This window comes from Artibeus jamaicensis, unplaced genomic scaffold, assembly GCF_021234435.1.
Source record: "Artibeus jamaicensis isolate MK-2021 breed Jamaican fruit bat unplaced genomic scaffold, CSHL_Jam_final contig_1410, whole genome shotgun sequence".
Lineage (NCBI taxonomy): Eukaryota > Metazoa > Chordata > Mammalia > Chiroptera > Phyllostomidae > Artibeus > Artibeus jamaicensis.
In genome coordinates, this window is record NW_026521281.1 from 972,613 (window position 1) to 990,341 (window position 17,729).

General features: G+C 41.7%; 1 protein-coding gene and 1 pseudogene across 4 annotated transcripts in view; both read right to left on the reverse strand.

Moving 5' to 3' along the window:
- Positions 1-17,729, reverse strand: part of FAM120C (family with sequence similarity 120C) — a 108,354-nt gene that overhangs the window by 60,225 nt on the left and 30,400 nt on the right. For all 4 annotated transcript variants that reach the window (XM_037153663.2, XM_037153662.2, XM_037153665.2 and 1 more), the window contains exons 2-3: positions 9,254-9,500; positions 7,965-8,047 (exon numbers count right to left, since the gene is read on the reverse strand). In XM_037153663.2, the coding sequence (XP_037009558.2) occupies positions 7,965-8,047; positions 9,254-9,500 (330 nt within the window). The remainder of the gene's footprint in view (positions 1-7,964; positions 8,048-9,253; positions 9,501-17,729) is intronic.
- On the reverse strand, positions 2,463-3,030 carry LOC119055467 (ubiquitin-conjugating enzyme E2 D2-like; annotated as a pseudogene).

Sequence of the window (17,729 nt, forward strand, 5' to 3'; positions counted from 1 at the left end):
ACCAAACAAGCAACAGCAGGTTTCAGTGAGCCCTAGTGCAGCCAGATTATAGTCACAGCTTGGCTTCACCTGGGACTCTCCAAACCCAGCACAGGTAACAACCATCTCAGATTGCTTTACAGTTCAGGCAGGGTGGCTCTGTGTAAAACACAGGTGACGGTCTGCACCACCACGTAAACCCCAGGACCTTAGCACCCAGTGGACAGCTACAGACCACGTTGGAGCACCACCACCCTGCCCCTGCACAGCCAGCTGATCCTCCATGGAGGGCAGAGGTTGGTGGTCAGTGGTCACAGTCAGTCCCTGCAGTGGACTGGCCTGGGTAAGTCCCTCCCATTGATCTACCAACAGCAACCAAGGCTCAACTACAAGAGCAGGGTATACTCAGCCCAAATGAAAGGCTCAACTCAAGTATCCAGCTTGGGTAATAGGGAAGGCAGCGTCACTGGACCCTAGAGGACATCTATTACATTAGGCCACACTACCAAGACAGGGAACCATAGCAGCTGTAACTAGTATATAGAAACTAACACAGGGAGGCTGCCAAAATGAGGAGATATGAAAACATGGCCCAAATGAAAGAACAGATCAAAACTCCAGAAAAAGAACTAAACAAAATGGAGATAAGCAATCTATCAGATGCAGAGTTCAAAACACTGGTTATAAAGATAGGAACTTAGTGAGGAACTTCACAGCATAAAAAAGATCTAGTTAGAAATGATGGAGACACTAATTGAAATAAAGAACAATGTACAGTGAAACAACAGTAGAGTGAATGAAACTAAGAATGAAATCAATATTTTTTAACATAAGGAAGCAAAAAACAATGAATCAGAACCACAGGAAGAAAAAAGTATCTCCCTCCGCAAAATAAGGATAGAGTAAGCAGCCTCTAGGACAACTCCAATCATTTCAACATTCAAATCACAAGGGTGCCAGAAGGAGAAGAGAGAGAGCAAGAAATTGGAAATCTATCTGAAAAAACTGAGAAAGAAAACTACCCTAATTTGGTGAAGGAAATAGACATGCAAGTCCGGGAAGCATAGATAACCCCAATTATGACAGATGTAAAGAGGCCCACACCAAGACACATCATTATTAAGAGGCTGAAGGTTAAAGATAAAGAGAGACTGTTAAAAGCAAAAGAAAAGAATTTAATTACTGGAAGGTTGTCAAATGGGAGGGGGTGTGGGGAAATGGGTGAAGAGGTAAGGGGATTAAGAAGTACAAATAGGTAGTTACAGAATAGCCATGGGGATGTAAAGTACAGTGCAGGAAATGAAGCAGCCACAGGGCATATGCATGTGACCTATGGACATGAACAATGGTGGGAGGACTGCCTGACATAGTAAGGGGTGCTGGGTGGAGGGGAGTGAGAGGGGGAAAATCAGGACTACTTTAATAGAATAATCAAAATATAATTAAAATAAAATAAAAACATTAACAACAGCAGCAAAATAACCCTAGGAAGTGTGGTCACATCTTGATAACTACTGCAGCTGGAAGCTATTTCAATGGTAGCTCACTATACAATTATACTATGTTCTCTACTTTTGTGATGCTTGAAAATTTTTTAAATAAAAGTTTTTTTAATGCCATGATAAAATACAAGTATGATTTGTTGCCTACTTTCCAATTATGTAGTTACAAACTTCCTAAAATGGCAATTACTGAGTCAAAGGGTATCAACTTCTTTTTTTATATGTAATGACTGTAGTAATCAGTTTATTACACAGATTAATCATTCTTGAACGTACAAGCTCCAGAGGAGCAACTGGGTCTTTAAATAGACACAAGTATTTCCATCAAATGAATTTTCACCCTTTTCCAGAGAGATATAAGCAGTTAAAAACATAAGATAAATAAGAGCTATTAGCTATGTATTAACTGAGAAACCATGTACAAACCAAAGAATATGGAAGAGAAAAAGAGGGGTTGAAAGGAGGAGGGTTAAAGGGTGGGGAGACGTAAGAGGTGGGAACAAAGCCCATCACACTTTATGTACTAATAACTCCAATCCAGTTAAACTTAGACCTTTAAAATGATAGGTTTTAATCTGGTTGGTTATAACTTTCACCTAAGATGTAGGTCCTTCAGCAGAAAATGAGTACAGAAACAGCTTCGTGTTCTTCGCTTTGCTTTTCCTATCTGTTTTGAGTTTAAAAGGATTCCACTTAAAAACCATCTCCTGTAAGTCAGTAGAGCTTTTCTTCCCCATCCAAGGACATACCATACCCACCACCCCTCACCTTGCCGTTATCCAAATTTAAGTCAATAAGAAAGCTTTTAGTCTCACACCCAGGTTATGCCTGAAGAACTGGCTTGTCACACACACACTTCTCTGCTAGGAGGCAATGTTGGTACAGAAGGTACAGTATTTCTAGTTTGTTGTTCCAAGTATGTACAACATGCAGAACTGCTGCACATGTGCACATGTTTACCTGTATCAGGTAAACGTGCACAGGGGAAGATAAGGCATGGGCTCATAGAAAGCAGTCAAATGGAAATCAAAAGGACTTTCTCTTTCAGAGTTCCCCTATCTTTATTTGTAGAGGTTATCCAATAATTTCTTTAATTACATCGCATACTTCTGAGTCCATTCCTGAGCTATTCTGTTGTACTTTTCTCTATCTGTTTTGTAGATCCGAGCAATCTCAGGCACCAAGGGATCATCTGGATTAGGATCACACAACACAGAACACATGGACAAGAGTACTTTTGAAATAGTTAGTACTGGAGACCACTGTGACCATAGAATATCAAGACAAATTCTGCCATTACTGTTAATAGTTGGATGATAAATTCTTGTTGTAAATGCAACCTTAGGTGGTTTGAAGGGGTAATCTGTTGGGAAATGAATTGTTAAGTAAAATACTCCACCCTCATAGGGACTGTCGTTTGGCCCCATTATTGTAGCTTGCCAATGAAACATATCATCTCCAACAGGACCTGCTGAACACTGTGTGTGTGTGTGTGGAGGGGGTCCTGTGCCAGGTCATTCAATTCCTTGTGGTTTCTCTTTAGAGCCATCGTGGGAGGCAGGTGGCGGCAGCCTCCAGGGCGGGGACTGGGACAGGGGAGGGACAGGGAAGGGGTGAGGGGGCGCAAAGCCGCCTCGGTGACTGCGGGTTGACCGGAGACGATGGACAGCTCGTCGGAAGCGCGCGTTCAGCGGGACCTATAGAGGGCCGAGGCCCACTGGGCTCCCGCGCCTGCCACAGTGGTCACTGCATCACCTGGCAGCAGCCCCTTTATGCGCTGCGGTCAGAGCAGCCTCCTCCGCAGCCGCCAACGTAGTGGCCTCCGGGTATCAACTTCTTAAAGGCTTTTTATGTGAAAGGTTTAGGCAAAAGTCTGTAAGATTCATTCCTTCGAGAAATATTTACTGCCTATTATGTGGCAGGCACTGTTCTAGGCACCAGGGGTACAGACAAACATAAACCACTGCCCTCATGGGAGCTGGTGTAGGTGTACTGGGATAGGGTGCAGGGAATAAAGCAGAATAAGTAAGTAAGACATGTAAGTGTGCTTGATGTAGATTAAGTGTTATGGAGAAAATCTAAGCAGAAAAGGGGCTAAGGAGTGCTACTGAGTGTATGTTTGTGTGCCTGCAGAAAACTTTGAATTCGGTGGTCAAGAAAAGCCTCACTGAGAAAATGGCATTTGAGAAAACCTATAGGAGTGAGGAAATAGCTGTGTGGGAGGAAAAAGCCTCCCAAGTAGAAGGAATGGTAAGTGCAAAGGTTTGAAGAGCCAAAGAAAAGGGAAGGTGAGAATGGAAGGACAGATAAAGTGCTTCTCAGATAAGATCAAATTCAAGGAGTTCATCATCACCAAGCCCTTATTATATGAAATGTTAAAGGGACTTATCGAAGAAAAAGAAGATTAAAAAGATGAACAGTGAAAGGACAGCAAACTCACAGTTATTAACAACCACACCTAAAACAAAAGCAAACTAAGAGGACAGCTAGATCAGGAGCAGAACGATAGAAAGGAAGATCACATGGAGGGTTAGCAACAGGGGAGTGGGAGGAGGAGAGGGGGGAAAAGGTACAGAGAATAAATAGCATAGATGGTAGGTAGAAAATAGACAGGGGGAGGGCAAGAATAGTATGGGAAATATAGAATTTAAAGAACTTGAGACACATGGTCATAAACTAAAGGGGGGTAAATGATGGGGATGGGGGGGTAGGGTGGAGGGGAATGAAAGGGGGGAATAGAACAACTGTAATGGCATAATCAATAAAAATTTTTAAAAATATTATTCAGTCAAAAAAAAAAAGAAAAAAAGGGAAGTTGAGATCAGAGCTGTAACAGGGGGTCAGTTAGTACAAGGATTTGTAGGCCATGGTAGACATTTGGTGAATGACATAAAAAATCACTGGAGAATTCTGAATAGAGAAGTGACAAGAGCTGAGTCAGTTTTTAAAAGAATCACTCTGGCTGTTGTCTTTGAGTATAGACTTGGGAGAAGGAGGTGGCTGGAAAGAGTGCAAGCAGAAGACCAACGATTAATAAGCTATGATAATAATCCAGGCAAGAAAGAATGGTGGCTTGACCAGGGTAGTACCAGGGAAAACTGATGGTATTTGCTGACAGAGGAGATGTGGGGCATGAGGAAGAGAAAAGTCAAGGATGATGCCAAGGTTTTTAAGCTGAGCAAGTAGAAGGATGGGTTGCAATTAATGAAAATGGGGAAGGCTAGCCCTGGCTGGCATAGCTCAGTGGATTGAGTGCAGGCTGTGAACTAAAGGGTCACTGGTTCGATTCCCAGTCAGGGCACATACCTGGGTTGTGGGCCTGGCCCCCAGTGGGGACCACGTCAAAGTCAGCCACACATTAATGTTTCTCTCCCTCTCTTTCTCCCTCCCTTCCCCTCTCTCTAAAAATAATAAATAAAACCATTAAAAAATTAAAAATTAAAAAAAGAAAATGGGGAAGGCTACGGGAGTAATAAGTTTAGGGGAGAGATCAGGAGTATACATTAGAACAGATTTCTTTGAAATATTTAGGTCATATTAGAATCTGAAGTTCAAGGGGGAAGTTGAAGCTGGAGACATATATTTAGGAGTCATCATTGGATACATGGTATTTAAAGTCATGACACCAGATGAAATCATTCAGCAAGGCAGTACCTATAGATAGAAGAGAAAGGACTGAGTATAGGACTCTGGGACATTCCAAAGTGGAGAAGACAGGAAGCAGCAAAGGAGTCAGAAGCTATAATCAGTGAAGTAGAAAGCAACTAGAAGAGAGGGATGTCCTTAAAGCCAAGTGAAGAACACGTTCTATGGAAAAGGGAGAGAGCAACTAAGTCATATGCCGCTGACTGGTCAAGTAAGACAAAAACTGAGAGCTGGCCGCTGGATTTATTAACATCAAGATCACTGGGGACTTTGTTAAGAGCAATTTCAGGAAAGCAGACTGAAACAAGAACAGGGAAAGGAGACAGTAAACAGATGAAGTATAGACAACTGCCCGGAAGAGTTTGATATAAGGGAAGAAAAACTATGGGGCAGTAGCTTGGGTGAAGGGAGTGAGGCCAAGAGTAGGTTTTGTTTTATTTAACATGAATGCATGCTTATACATCTGATAGGAAAGAGCCAGTGAAGAGAAACTGAGGCAGGAGAAAGAGGGCAGAATTGACGAAGTGATGCCCTTAAGTTGGCTGGAGGAGATGGGATCTAGTGTAAGAGTAGAGCAGGGCCCTGGCTGGTGTAGCTCAGTGGATTGAGTGCGGGCCTGCGAACCAGACAGTCGCGGTTCGATTCCCAGTCAGGGCACATGCCTGGGTTGCAGACCAGTTCCCTGCAGGTCAGTTCCCAGCAGGGGACGCACGAAAAGCAACCATACATTGATGTTTCTCTCCCTCTCTCCTTCCCTTCCCCTCTAAAGATAAATAAATAAAATATTAAAAAAAAAAAGAGTAGAGCAGGGTTGGCCTTAGGAACATGAACGGTTTATCCACAGTTAACAGGAGGCAGGCAGAGCATTTGGGCACAGAGCATTTTGGTCCTTCAGGAAAGAAAATAAAAGGGTGGAAGCTGGTGAAAGTTCTCATCCCATTGCTTCAATTGTCTCAGTGAAATAGGAAGCCAGGTCACTCGAGCTGAGGGTAAAACAAGGAGGAGGGGCCATTAGAGGCTTGAGGAGAGAGGAGAAGGTGTGAAATATTTAGGAGAATAAAAGAACTAGAGAAATATAATACAATCGCCAGCATTTAAAAAAAGATTTTATTTATTTTCAGAGAGGGGTAGGCAGGGAGAAAGAAAGGGAGAGAAACATCAATGTGTGGGTGCCTCTCCTGCACCTCCCACCAGGGACCTGGCCCACAACCCAGACATGTGCCCTGACTAGGAATCAAACTGGTGACACTTTGGCTCACAGGCTGATGCTCAATTCACTGAGCCAGCCAGGGCACAATCACCACCTTAACACTTCTAGCAGAAGTGTATGAAGAGCACTGATCTTACCAAAGCCTTGATAGAAAAGGGTCCATTATTTTTTAAATATTTATTCAACTGTTAGTTTTAGAAAATCACACTGTTCATTTAATCTGCATGTGTGATCAGTTGGGAGGTTCAACATTTAGTCACACTGTTAGCCACTTTATTTCATCTTTTGTGAATTGTCTTTCTGTCCTTTGTTCATTAGTTCATTTATTGGGGTATTAGTATCTTTCTGCATAGGTTTGTACCAATCCTTAAGATATTAAGGGTGTGAGATAACAGAAAATATATACTGTTCCTGGCACAGAATTCTGAAACCCTTGAGTATCCTAAGTGGTAAGAGCAGTAGGAGCAACTCTTGTTCTGTTGAGCCGACTCTGAGTAGCCTCCTGAATGACTCCTGGGTGAGGGGTAGGTCACCAGAAACACCAAGTCATGATTAATAGCTTAGAACTTTTAGCCCCACTTCCATTCTCTTAAGAAAGGAGAAGGGCTGAAAATGGAGTTAATGATTGATCATGTCTACATGATGAAGATTCCATAAAATCCCCAAAGTATGGGTTCAGACAGCTTCTGGGTTGAACGCATCTACCCTGGGAGGATGAAGCAGCCCAACTCCAGGGGGACAGAAGCTCCTCAGTTATGGATCCTCCCAGACTTCACTCTATATATTTCTTCATCTGGCTGTTTATCTTGTATCTTTTGTCATGTTGTTAATAAACTGGTAAATGTAAGTAAGTTTCCCTGAGTTCTGTGAACTGTTGTAGCAAAAGTAATCGGACCCACAGGGCAAGGGTTGTGGAAACCTCCAACCTATAGTGGGTTGGTTAGAAGCCTAGGTGATAACCAGGCTTGCAACTGGTGTCTGAAATTGTGGGATGGGGCAGTTTTGTGGGACTGAGCCCTTAACATGTGGATCTGATACCATCTCAAAGCAGACTGTGTCAAAACTGAGTTGGATTGTAGGATACCCAGCTACTATCGCACAGAACTGCTTGATGTGGGGAAACCCCCCCCCATATTTTGTGACCAGAAGTATCGGAAGTGACATACTCTGTGTGAAAGAAAGACACATGAAAGAAAGACATAGGAAGGGAACAACTGGGTTTTCTGCTATACAGAAGGTAGAAAATGGAGTTTTTCCTTTTTAAAGGGTATTGATCACAATTATAATTTTTGTAAGTCTTTGGAATATTTTAAACCCAATAAAAGATAATTATTCTGTCAAAACTGCAATCAAAACCTAATGTCCCCTAGACATGGATGTATACACAAGAAATGTAGCCCTGACTGGTGTGGCTCAGTGGATCGAGCACTGGCCTGTGAACTTCAAAGGGTCACTGATTCGATTTCCAGTTGGGGTACATGCCTGTGTTGTGGGCCAGGTCCCCAGCTGGGCACATACAAGATGTTTCTCTCTCACATACATGTTTCTTTCCCTCTCTTCCTCCCTCCCACTCTCTCTGAAAATAAGTAAAATCTTAAAAATAAAACAAAAGAAATGGGGTACATTACCTTAAGTGATGCAAGGGGATGTTCTGGTCCCAAGAGGCTCCAGTGAAAAGCAGCCAGGTCCTCATCTGGGAGAATGTGGTTACCTATAAAGTACATTTATCATTTATTGACCATATAAATGTGTTTGTACAACCTCCAAGCATGAAAGGGCTTCTGGGAGAGAAAAATGATCAATAGTCTACACAGGTCGATATTCTTAATATAATGACTACAGTAGCTATGTGTTGATTCCCTACTATGTGTCATATGCATTATATGTATCTTCATAATAACCACATATGGTAGTATTATTTTCCCCATTTTACGGATAAATAAACTGAGGTTTGGACAAGTTTGGTGACAGACTAAGGTGATATTTTTAATAAGTGCCCACACCAGGAAAAGGAGCTAAGGACCGACTCCAAAGCCCGTGCCATTTTCTATTACCTACTCATCCTGTCTTTTCTAATAGCAACCACCAATTACTGCCTGCCTAATAAATGCTGGGCATTTTATAGATCTCCTTTCATTTGATCTTATCAATAACATCATAAGGTAGTATTCCCTTTCACAGAGAAGGAGACTGAAACCAGGGAGTTACAACTTCAGGGATTCACCCAAGGCGTAACTCCAAAACTTGTGTTGACTTCATTCAATTATCCAAGCTCAACTACTTTGGCATTATAACTAAGAGTTCACACCCAAGACAAGATAATAACCTTCATGCTGTCAATACTTGGAAAACCAACTCAAAACATAATCAACTCTCTGCCATTTCCTTTGAAATATGTCTTTAAAAGATACATGGACAGACGGCTACAATAGATAAATGATAAAGCAAGTATAATAAAATGTTAATGGCAGAAAACAGGAGATAGATACAGGATTTCCGCTATAAAATTCTTTCACATTTGCTGTATGTTAGGAAATTTTCATTATAAAATGTTAGTATAACACAAACAAAAAAGGAACACACAGCGAGGTGTGTTCTTGATCTAAGTTTAGACACTGGGGAAATGCTCTGAGTGGGCAACCAAAGCATTCTAGGGCTAGTAAAACATTTGGCCTAAGACAGTAGTATGAATAAAATAGTTATGGAATATGAAAAAAGAATTCACAAGAATTAAAATAATGTTCTGGAATACCCTGTAAGACAAACATGCCAAGTTTCTAATAAGAAACCCAGATGCACAGTATTTGGCATGAGGACTTTCAGAACAAATAATGACAGGCTAAATGGCTCTGTTCTTCATCTCTTAACTCTGGAAAGGGAAAGTTCATCACTGGAGTCTGTTCTGCGGACTACCTACCTAGCAGCGCAGCAAATATGGGAAAATTCACCCGCTTCAGGCCCAGCTGCTTGGCCACCTCCTGTATCAGGAACTGGTTGGTGGTGAGGTTCTTCCCATTCCAGCTCAGCTTCAGAGCATGGGAACTGTAGTAAAATGGAATATTGTAGAGAGCATACTCGGAGTCATGGGCAAGAAGGCCATGGAAGCCATTTTCCCTGAAAAAAGCCACCACTTCCAAATGGTGGTCTTCGAGGCTCTGAAAGACCTAGGAGGGAAGAAGAGAAGAATAGGTCATGTAACAGAGCTGACCTATATTTGGTTAGAAGTCAGGAAGCTTAGAAACTGAACTTTATAGTTTGTTAAAACTTCAGATTATATGAGACTGAATAAAATAGCCTTTTTAAAAAGCCTCTCTTGTAAACACAGGTAGAATTATCTATGTGTCTGTTCAAGTGCCTAGTCTTTTTGACTTCTTTCATGAGACAGACTCTTTAAAAGAACACTGAAATTAACATAGTATGTAAGTTTTTACTTTAAAGAATAACAGAAGAAACCTTTGTTGTAAAGATAATGAAGCTATTATTTATTGCTTAGCACCTCTACATGCCCCATATACTTGACATAAATCAACTCATTGTCAGAACAACCATGGGCAAGGTAGATATGGATGAAAAAACTTAATACGTGAAAATAGACACAGAAAGGTTAAGCAACACACAGCTAGAATCTGAGCCTAACTTCATCTAACTTTTTAGAAAGACTTTATTTATTTATTTTTAGACACAGGGGAAGGGAGGAAGAAAGAGAGGGAGAGAAACATCAATGCGTGGTTGCCCCGAACATGCCCCCGACTGGGGACCTGGCCTGCAACCCAGGCATGTGCCCTGACTGGGAATCGAATGGCAACCCTTTGGTTCACATGCCGGCACTCAGTCCACTGAGGTTCACCAACCAGGGCTCTTCTAACTTTCTTTGAAAAAACCCTTGCTTTCTTTCTTAGGAACATGTTAGATGGCAGTCCTGCCATGTAATGGCACTTCCAACATTTAGGAGGTCAGAACCTTCATCCCATCTTTAGAAATGGGAAAACTAATGCTGCAAGAAGTTGGCTGCCCCAGTTATACAGTGAGTGGAAACAGGATTCAAACCAAAGCTGATCTGACACCAGCATGCACACTTGCCATTATACCAGGCTTCCTCCAGCACAGCACTATACTTTATGTAATAGAGGCAGACCATTAAGTGTCCTTCCCCTGAAATGCCTTTATAGCTGCACTTAGAGCATACTGAAATTTTCTGCACACTGGTTCTACCACACTCACTTCCTTGATGATCGCAGAGACTTTTAAATTTATTTATTTATTTTTTAGAGAGAAGGAAGGGAGAAAGAAAGAGAGCAAGAGAAACATCAATGTGTAGTTGCCTCTCACACTCTCCCACTGGGGACCTGGCCTGCAACCCAGGCATGTGCCCTGACTGGTAATCCAACTGGTGACCCTTTGGTTTGCAGCCCGTGCTCGATCCACTGAGATATACCAGTCAGGGCTGATCCAAGACACTTTATTTATCTCTGTATTCCTGGCTCCCACATAAGACCTGGCACAGTAATATGAATAATAATGGATAACAGATACTGAACATGTACTATGTGCTAAGCAATGTTCCAAGTACCTTAAGATACAATAATGCATTTAATACTCAAAACAATCTTATGAGGTCATAACTATTATTATTATTATTATACCCACTTTACATTACTATCCTTAAGGTCACGTGGCTAGAAGAAGCTAAGCCTGGATTTTGGCTCTAGAGGCTATGGACCTCAATAATTTTCTTGAAAGCAACTGACTTATTTCCGCATTTAAGTTGTAAAGGAATGGTAGTTTCTGGTGTCCGGCAGGAGTTTCAATGCATTAAGGTTTTGCTAAGTTACAGAAAGAAAGTCTAGTTACAGTATAGTCATGTCACATATTAAGTCATACAAGAGGTGAGATAGTGGTAAGCAGATAACAAAGCTAGGCCTGTATTTAATGTCCAGGCAAAGGAACCAGAAATCTTACTTGCACTGCAACATATTTAAGCCTAGAGGTATGATTAACTACACATGGATCAGTGTGATAGTTTTATGCTGCCCCCTGGTGATAATTTCTTCCAGTGCATCGCTCCTACAAGTCACTGACTCAGCATCCTTCTACCTTGTACCTTGAATAATACTAAGTGTGATTTACTCTCCCCCATCATCATAACCTAACTATGTAAGATTTATAAGCCCCATTTTACAGATGAGGAAACTGAGGCTTAGGGAAGTGAGGTGTCATGCTCAAGGCCACAGAACTAAGAGAAACCTGGGTCGGACTGAAACCAAGGGCCATGCTCTTTTGACTACAACACATTACTTTTATCTGGTATAAAGTTGATTAGGCCACCATCCAAGTGACTTCAATCCAAGAAAGCAAAGGACTAGTGATTTTTTTTTGCCAAATACTGTTTTTTTTTTAATTTTATTTATTTATCTTTAGAGGGGAAGGGAAGGAGAGAGGGAGAGAAACATCAATGTATGGTTGCCTTTCGTTCATCCCCTGCTGGGAACCGGCCTGCAGGGTACCGGCCTGCAACCCAGGCATGTGCCCTGGCTAGGAATCGAACCGCGATCGTGTGGTTCGCAGGCCCGAGCTCAATCCACTGAGCTACACCAGCCAGGGCAGGACTAGTGATTTTTAACTACTATGGTGGTTCTTACAACACTAGGAGTGTAAATCACAATGACCTGGAGAGCATTTTCAAAATATACAAACCTGTGCTTCACCTCAGATAGGCTGATGACAATTAAATCCTGACCAGGGCAAAGAAAAAGCCTTCAAGCCACATGACTTAGAATAGCTGAGAACCCTGGCTGAATTTACTATGGAGTCTGTGATGACTGCAACCACATATGCAGAATGATTTCTAGTCCCTACCCAAATGATGGAGTTTCATTGGCAACCTTGCAATTTTCCAGGAGACTAAAATGATTTCTGTGAAATTAAACAACATACCCAAACCAACTAAGCAGAAAAGAACTATATTTGAGCTTTAAAGAAAGATTTGATTCTGGCCAAGATGGAGGCGTAGTTAGATACACTCTGCCTCCTCACGCAACCACGAGAAGGACAACAAATAATTCAATTAAAAAAACAACAACCAGAACTGACAGAAAATTGAACTGTATGGAAATCTGACAAGCAAGGATTTAAAGAAACATTCATGCAGAGTGGTAGGAGCAGAGGAGATGGGCAGAGAGGACAGGCGGCAAGGCAGCGGCTGAAGGGCAGGTAGGGTGAAGACTTGTGGAAAGGGCAGCCCCACATTTACATGCGGATAGACCCGGAGGAAAAATTTGGGAGTGAGACAGACCATGCAAGCCAGGGTTCCAGTGTAGGGAAATTAAGCCTCAAAACCTCTGATTGCAAAAAACCTGTGAGTCTTGAGACAGTGGGAGAAACTCCCACTATCACAGGAGAGTTCATTGGAGAGACCCATAGGTTTCTAGAATGTACACAAACCCACCCACTTGGGACTCAGCGCCAGGTCACAATTTGCTTGTGGGTAGCAGGGAAAGTGACTGAAAGCCAGAAAAGAGCTCAACAAGTGGCACTGTTCACTCTCTTGGATTCTCCTCTGCATGCAGCACCGCAGCTCAGCAAGGTGAATTGCCCTCTCCATAGCTAAGGCTCTGCCCCTTACTATGTAACAGGTGTGCTGAGACAAACATATGGACCAAACGAAAGAACAGATCAAAGCCCCAGAAAAAATACAACTAAGTGATGAACAGATAGCTAACCTATCAGATGCAGAGTTCAAAACACTGGTAATCAGGATGCTCACAGAATTGGATGAGTATGGTCGCAAAAAGAAGAAAAACTGAAGGCTATGAAAAGTAAAGGAAAATGTACAGGGAATCAACAGTGATGGGCAGGAAACCAGGACTCAAATCAACAATTTGGAGGAGAAGGAAGAAAGGAACATTCAACCAGAGCAGAATGAAAAAAAAACGTGAATTCAGAAAAATGAGGAGAGGCTTAGGAACCTCTGGGACAATCTCTGAAGCACAGGGATACCAGATGGGGAAGAGCAAGAGTAAGAAATTGAAAACTTACCTGAACAAATAATGAAGGAGAACTCCTCCAATCTGGCAAAGGAAATAGACTTCCAGGAAGTCCAGGAAGCTCAGAGAGAACCAAAGAAGTGGGACCCAAGGAAGCACACACCAAGGCACATCATAATTACATTACCCAAGATTAAAGATAAGGAATCTTAGAAGCAGCAAGAGAAAAGGAGACAGTTACCTACAAAGGAGTTCCCATCAGACTGTCAGCTGATTTCTCAAAAGAGACCTTACAGGCAAGAAGGGGCTGGAAAGAAGTATTCTGAGTCATGAAAGGCAAGGACCTACATCCAAGACTGTTCTATCCAGCAAAGCTCTCATTTAGAATGGAAGGGCAGATAAAGTGCTTCCCAGATAAGGTCAAGTTAAAGAGGTTCATCATCACCAAGCCCTTATTATATGAAATGTTAAAGGGGCTTATCTAAGAAATAGAAGATCAAAAACAATGAACAGTGAACTGACAAGAAACTCACAACTATCTATAACTTAACTTAAAAAACAACAACAACAAAAAGAAGCAAATAACCAGAACAGGAACAAAACTAGAGAAAGGGAGATCACATGGAGGTTTTTCAGTAGGGAGGGAGAGGGGAAGGATTCAGGGGAAAGGTATAGGGAATAAGAGGCATAATTGGTAGGCATAAAACAGGGAGTGGTTAAGATTATATAGGAAACAGAGAAGCCAAACCACTTATATGTACAACCCATGGACATGAACTAAGGCGGGGAATGCTGGAGGGTTGGGAGGTGCAGGTTGGAGGGGGGATGAAAGGGAGGAAAAAATTGGGAAAACTGTAATAGTACAATCAAAATATACTTTAAATAAAATAAAGATATTATCTAAAATTTTTTTAAAAGCCACTGCTTTAGACTATTTGTGATTGGAAATGAGACATTATTTTTCTCTCAGGGAGCCCTGGCTGGTGCGGCTCAGTGGAAGGAGCATCAGCCTACAAGCCAAAGGGTCACCAGTTTAATTCTCAGCCAGGGCGCCTGCCTGGGTTGTGGGCTGAGTCCCCAGATTGGGGTGCCCCACAGGCAACCATACATTGATGTTTCTCTACCTCTCTCTCTCCCTCCCTCCCCTAAAATAAAATTTACAAGTCCTAAAATTTAGGTCTCTTAAGGAGCTATTTTCCCTCTGAATTTTAGAAATGGGTGTCACTTCTTCTAGAAAACATACCCCACTGACTGGTTAGATGTCTTTCCTCTTTGTACCCATGGCATTCTGAGCTGTCTGCATTCTGGCCCTCAATTCATATTCACTAGACTAAAATTGAGTCAGCAATTAAAACCTTTAGACAGTTCAAGAGTCTCAGCTGTTTTTAATCTATTTTATTGGTTATGCTATTAAAGTTGTCACATTTGTCCCCCCCTTTATGCCCTTCTACCCTGAATAGCTTCTCCTACCCACATTCCCTGCCCCCTAGTTCATGTCCATGGGTTGTACATGTAAGTTCTTTGGCTTCTCTATTTCCTGTACTATTCTTAACCTCCCCGTCTATTTTGTACCTAATGTTTATGCTACATATTCCCTGTATCATTCCCCCCATTCTTCCCTCCCTTTCCCTGCTTATAACGCTCCAAGTGATCTCCATTTATGTGAATCTCTTCCTGTTCTAGTTGTTTGCTTAGTTTTTGTTTTTTCCTGTTCAGTTGTTGATAATTGTGAGTTTGTTGTCATTTCACTGTTTCTAGTTTTTGATCTTCTTCTATTTCTTAGATGTCCCTTCAACATTTCATATAATAAGGGCTTGGTGATGATGAACTCCTTTAACTTGACCTTATCTGGGAAGCACTTTCTCTGCCCTTCCATTCTAAATGAGAGCTTTGCTAGATAGAGCAATCTTGGGTGTAGGTCCTTGCCTTTCATGACTTGGAATACTTCTTTCCAGCCCCTTCTTGCCTGTAAGGTTTCTTTTAAAAATCATCTCATAGTCTTACAGGCGCTCTTTTGTAGGTAACTGTCTCCTTTTCTCTTGCTGCTTTTAAGATTCTCTCCTTATCTTCAATCTTGGATAATGTAATTATGATGCGTCTTGGTATGTTCCTTTTTTGGACCTCTCTGGGCTTCCTGGAAGTCTATTTCCTTCACCAGATTGAGGAAGTTTTCATTCATTTTTTGCTCATGTAAGTTTTCAACTCCCTGCTCTTGTTCTTCTCTTTCTGGCACGCCTATGATTCTGATGTTAGAGCATTTAAAGTTGTCCCCAAAATTCCTAAGTCTCTCACTTTTTTAACTCTTATTTCTTCATTCAGTTCCACTTGGATGTTTATTTCTTCCTTTTGGTCCAAATTGTTATGAGTCCTGGTTTCCTTCCCTTCAGTGTTGGGTCCCTGTATATTCTGCTTTATTTCACTTTGGGTAGCCTTCATTTTGTGACTGAGCTCAATTAGTTCTGTGAGCATCCTGATTACCAGTGTTTTGAACTCTGCATCAGATAGGTTGGCTATCTCCTTGTCGCATAGTTCTTTTCCTGGAGTTTTGATCTGTTCTTTTATTTGGGACACATTTCTTTGTCTTAGCACACCTGTTATGTTGTAAGGGGGTGAAGCCTTAGGTATTCGCCAGGGTGGGGCAACCCTCTTTGCTGTGTTGTGGCCCAGTTTGTGTAGGAGGGGTCAGAGAGGGGACAATGCCACTTGCTTGCTCCACTCTACCTCCACTTTCTAACAACTCTCTTATATGAGACTCAAGTTCCTCCTGCCGTGGTAACCCCCACAGTAGTTTAAGGCTAGCTTTCAGTCTTTAGCTTCCCATTCAGCCAGGCCTACCTCACCCATGCAGCTCTCTGCCCTGCAGCACATCCTCTCTGTTTGGATGCCTGTCCCCCATCTCCACCCTGCATCCCAGTTTGGGTGAATGTTTCTTTAACTTCTTGGTTGTCAGAGTCAGAGTTCCATGCAGTTTGATATTCTGGATCCTCTGGTTGTTTATTGTTCTTAGATTGGTTGTTATCTTTCTTTTGGTTGTGTAAGGAAGAGAAGCATTTCTACCTACACCTCCATCTTGGCCTGAACTTTGATATCTTTTTTAAAAATATTTTATTTATTATTTCTAGAGAGTGGGGAAGGGAGGGAAAAAGAGAGGGAGAAAAGCAGCAATGTGTGGCTGCTTCTTGTTTACCCCCTACTGGGAACCTGGCCCATAACCCAGGCATGTTCCCTGACTGGGAGTCGAAAAGACGAGCCTTTAGTTTACAGGCTGGCACTCAATCCACTGAGCCACAGTAGACCGGGCTAAACCAGTGGCTTTTAAATTTTGCTTCCAAAACCAGGATTTGGGTAAGTGGAAGCTGGACCAAATAACCACCTAGACAGATGCTCCTACTTTCTCTTCAATCTGGGCTCACACTCACCATTTTACCTATTTTATATTTTGGCTCTTTCAGAAATATTTTATTGACGAGTATTTGCTATTAAACACAACTAGAAGTATTTATCACTAAAATGTAAGCTCCAAGAAGGCTGGGATTTCTTCGTGTTTTGTTTACTGCTGTATCTCTGGTGCATTGAACACTTACATAGAAAACCAATGAACCATTTTGACTTTCAACCAGTATTTACTCAGCCAGGAACTACTATATGTCAGGCACTGAACTAGGTGTGGGGATACAGCAGTGAACAAGAGCTCCAAATTCCTATCCTCACGGAACTGACATTCTAGTGATTAGTATTTCACAACTGGCACTGAGCTAAGCAATTCAAAACATATTTATTACTCTAATCCTGTGACATAGGTATCATTAGCCCTGTCCTCACTACTGTTTTTTGGGTAGCAGAATAAGTAAACATCTTGCTGCAAATCACATAGTTGGCCACGCAGAACTTGAACTCAGGTCTGATTGCAAAATGTTCTTTTTTGCATGTATCTGTCCAGTTTACCCAATACCACTTATTGAAGGGACTATCTACCCCACTGTATATCCTTGCTTCTTTGTTGTAAATTAAATGGCCTTATAAGCAACTTATTTCTGGGTTCCCTATTCTGTTCCTACTATAGAGCTACAATAATAAAACAGCCAGCACCATGCTGTTTTTATTATTGTAACTTTATAGTATGCCTTGAAATCAGGGAGCACGATACGTCCCCACATTGTTCTTTCTCAACATTTCTTTGGCTATCCAGGTACTTTTGTGCTTCCATATAAATTTTAGAAGTACTTATTTTAGTTTTGAGGATACCATTGGTGTTTTAATAGGGATTGCCACAAATCTGGCTATTGCTTTAGGTAGTAAGGATATTTTTAACAATATTAATCTAAATAATCCATAACCATGGTGTATCCTTTGATTTATTTGTACCCCCTTCAATTTTCTTCTTCAGTGTATTAGAGTTTTCAGAGTACA